At 47.9% G+C, this 2516-nt stretch overlaps 1 protein-coding gene across 1 annotated transcript in view; it reads left to right on the forward strand.

Annotated features, from left to right (window-relative positions):
- The first annotated feature begins 6 nt into the window (after positions 1-6).
- The window catches only part of AUTS2 (activator of transcription and developmental regulator AUTS2), a 27135-nt gene continuing 24625 nt past the window's right edge, over positions 7-2516 (forward strand). Inside the window, exons 1-2 of the mRNA XM_029087440.1 lie at positions 7-176; positions 1714-1967. Of these exons, the coding sequence (XP_028943273.1) occupies positions 1874-1967 (94 nt within the window). The 5' untranslated portion in view covers positions 7-176; positions 1714-1873. The remainder of the gene's footprint in view (positions 177-1713; positions 1968-2516) is intronic.

Genomic DNA, 2516 nt, shown 5'->3' on the forward strand with positions numbered 1-2516 from the left:
GAAGCCGCCCGCCCGCCCGCGCCGCAGCCGCCCGTCCAGCACCCGCCCCGGCCGCAGTCGCCGGTGCAGCCGGCCCATCCGAACCTCCCTGCGGTGCAGCCCCACCCGGCCTCGCAGAGCCTCTCGCAGCCGCTCTCTGCCTACAACAGCAGCAGTTTGAGCCTCAACAGCTTAAGGTAGGCGAGCAGAAAGGCGTGTGTGGTGAAGCCCTGTGTCCTTGAGAGCTTCCTGCCTCGTCCTGATGCTGTACGGTGCCTGGAGGAGGTGGAGGGGAATTAGCTAAAGCAGAGAAGTGACAGCACATCCTGTCCCATCACTGGGAAATAAAGGGGACTTTTGTGGATTTGACCTTAATTCCTTCCCTGAAATCAGCCAGGATCTAGTGTTCCCATAAACGCTACTTATTCTTCAGCACTTTTTGGGGGACATTTTATTCAATACAGACTAGGGGGAGAAAATCCCAGTTGTTGCAGGTGGGGCTGCTCTCTGGAGGCAGACTCACGTCTTTTACCCTCCCATCCCTGTAAACATCTTCTGCTTTCTCCAGCTACCCCCGTGCCCTAGAGCAGGACGTGTGCCACAGCTGCTGTTGGCTTTGCTGACAGCCTGGCGCCAACAGTCTTGTGCCAGTGGCTTTACAGCTTAATTTTGTCCTGCATTGCTGACACCTTGTAGTCTTCAATGTTCTTCTCCTCACCTGGCCATCGTGAGATAAAACTTCACCTTTCACAGGGGATAACAAAGATGAGTACAGAGATTAAACAGTGTGTTCGCAGCAACCTGTGATGTCTCTGTGAGTCAGGGACCTCAGGCTTCCCCTACTCTGAGCTAATGCTCTCAGCACTGGGTTGTCTTTCCCCAAATCTGAGCTTCCAGCAGGCTGATGGTGACCTTCTAGACCTGGTGAGCCAGCAGTGTGGTTGCTTCATGGCTTGACGAAAGACTGGGAGATGTTTAAGACTTTATTTTTAACCAAACTGGTATTGCTTGTCTTTAAAAGTCACTGCAGTAGACAGATGTTGCTACTTTAAATACTGACAAGTAGAATTAAGCACTATGTGAATATATTTTAGACACTCATTAGCAGGAAATGAAACCTGAAAAATTGCAACTGGTGTAGTCACAAGTATTTATTTTGCTGATTTGTCTAATCTCTTTGTGTTGTGGGGGAAGAGAGGCATTAACTGTACGAGAAGCCTATATCTGTTGTTACCTTCTCAACTTCGTTTCACATTGTCTGTCATCTTTCATCTTACTAAGTCATGGCAAAAAAAATGAAGCTTTTATTAATGCAGTGATCACTGATTCTGAGCTTCATTTGCCTGAAAACATGAATCAGAAGCAGTCATGTAGAAAGGACCTGATAATTAAGTAATGAATGCACAGGGCTGATTACTCCTTTGTGTGTCATTCCTGTGTTATTGGAGGACAGAATATCAGCCTCTTACAGAGAATATGTCTCGGGATTTAGAGTGGAGAGACCACGGGAAGTAAAAGATACTAGAATAAGGGTCAGCAGATGGTTGGAGAAAGGAGTGGCACAGGGGTATTGCTAGAAAAGCAGAACAGTCACTTGCATTTGCAGTATATAACTTAGATGAGTAGTGTGTTAACGTGAGCTGTGCATAGCTTGGTGGGGTTGTGTTTGATGTGTATGTTTGGAGCTTTTCTCTCTTCCATGCAATGCTTAATTGCTTTTCTTTTCATTAACAGCAGCAGCAGAAGCAGCACTCCTGCCAAGACTCAGGCTCCTCCTCCACACATATCTCACCATCCCTCAGCCTCACCGTTCCCCCTCTCTTTACCCAGCCACAGCCCGCTGCATACCTTCACGCCCACCCTCCAGCCCCCCGCACACCCACATCACCCCAATATGTTTGCCCCTCCTACGGCTTTGCCTCCTCCACCTCCATTGACGTCAGGGACACTGCAGGTTCCAGGACACCCAGCTGGTAGTACTTACTCAGGTAAGAGACAGACGGATCATGGCTTCAGCATGTCTAGTGCAGTGTAGGAAGCCAAGTCTCCAGATTTAGTCAGAATAATTCTTTTTGGTGATGATGATTCCATTTGATGATGGATGTTGGTTGGGTAGATGCTGTACTCATCGTTGAATGGTTTCTAGCGATGTCAAAACCATACCCAATGACCTTTCTTCTGCTCTGGGAATAAATATTTTTGGAAGGCTGTGCTTTTTCCATGTCTTTTTTCATTTTTTTTTTCTACCCATGGTAAAAACACACTAGAGTTCATAACGTGCCCACGCAGAACCTGTGACCCCCTTAGCGAATGTCTTTGCTGCCGTTGTGCTCTGTGCTCAGTGTTGTTTCCCTGGCTCGAGGGAAGGTCTCCAGTGGCTGTGCACACAGTGAGCTCGTGTATGTGCAAGATTGTGTGTGGGGGGTGAGATGAAGAGATTTTTATCAGTAGAGAAAATTGTGCTCTTTTATACTTCAGCTGTGGGGAGATTTAACATGTCTGTTCCTCCCAGGTCCCCGAGAGGGAACTAGGGAAAG

Source organism: Antrostomus carolinensis, unplaced genomic scaffold (assembly GCF_000700745.2).
Source record: "Antrostomus carolinensis isolate BGI_N321 unplaced genomic scaffold, ASM70074v2 scaffold18401, whole genome shotgun sequence".
Classification (NCBI taxonomy): domain Eukaryota; kingdom Metazoa; phylum Chordata; class Aves; order Caprimulgiformes; family Caprimulgidae; genus Antrostomus; species Antrostomus carolinensis.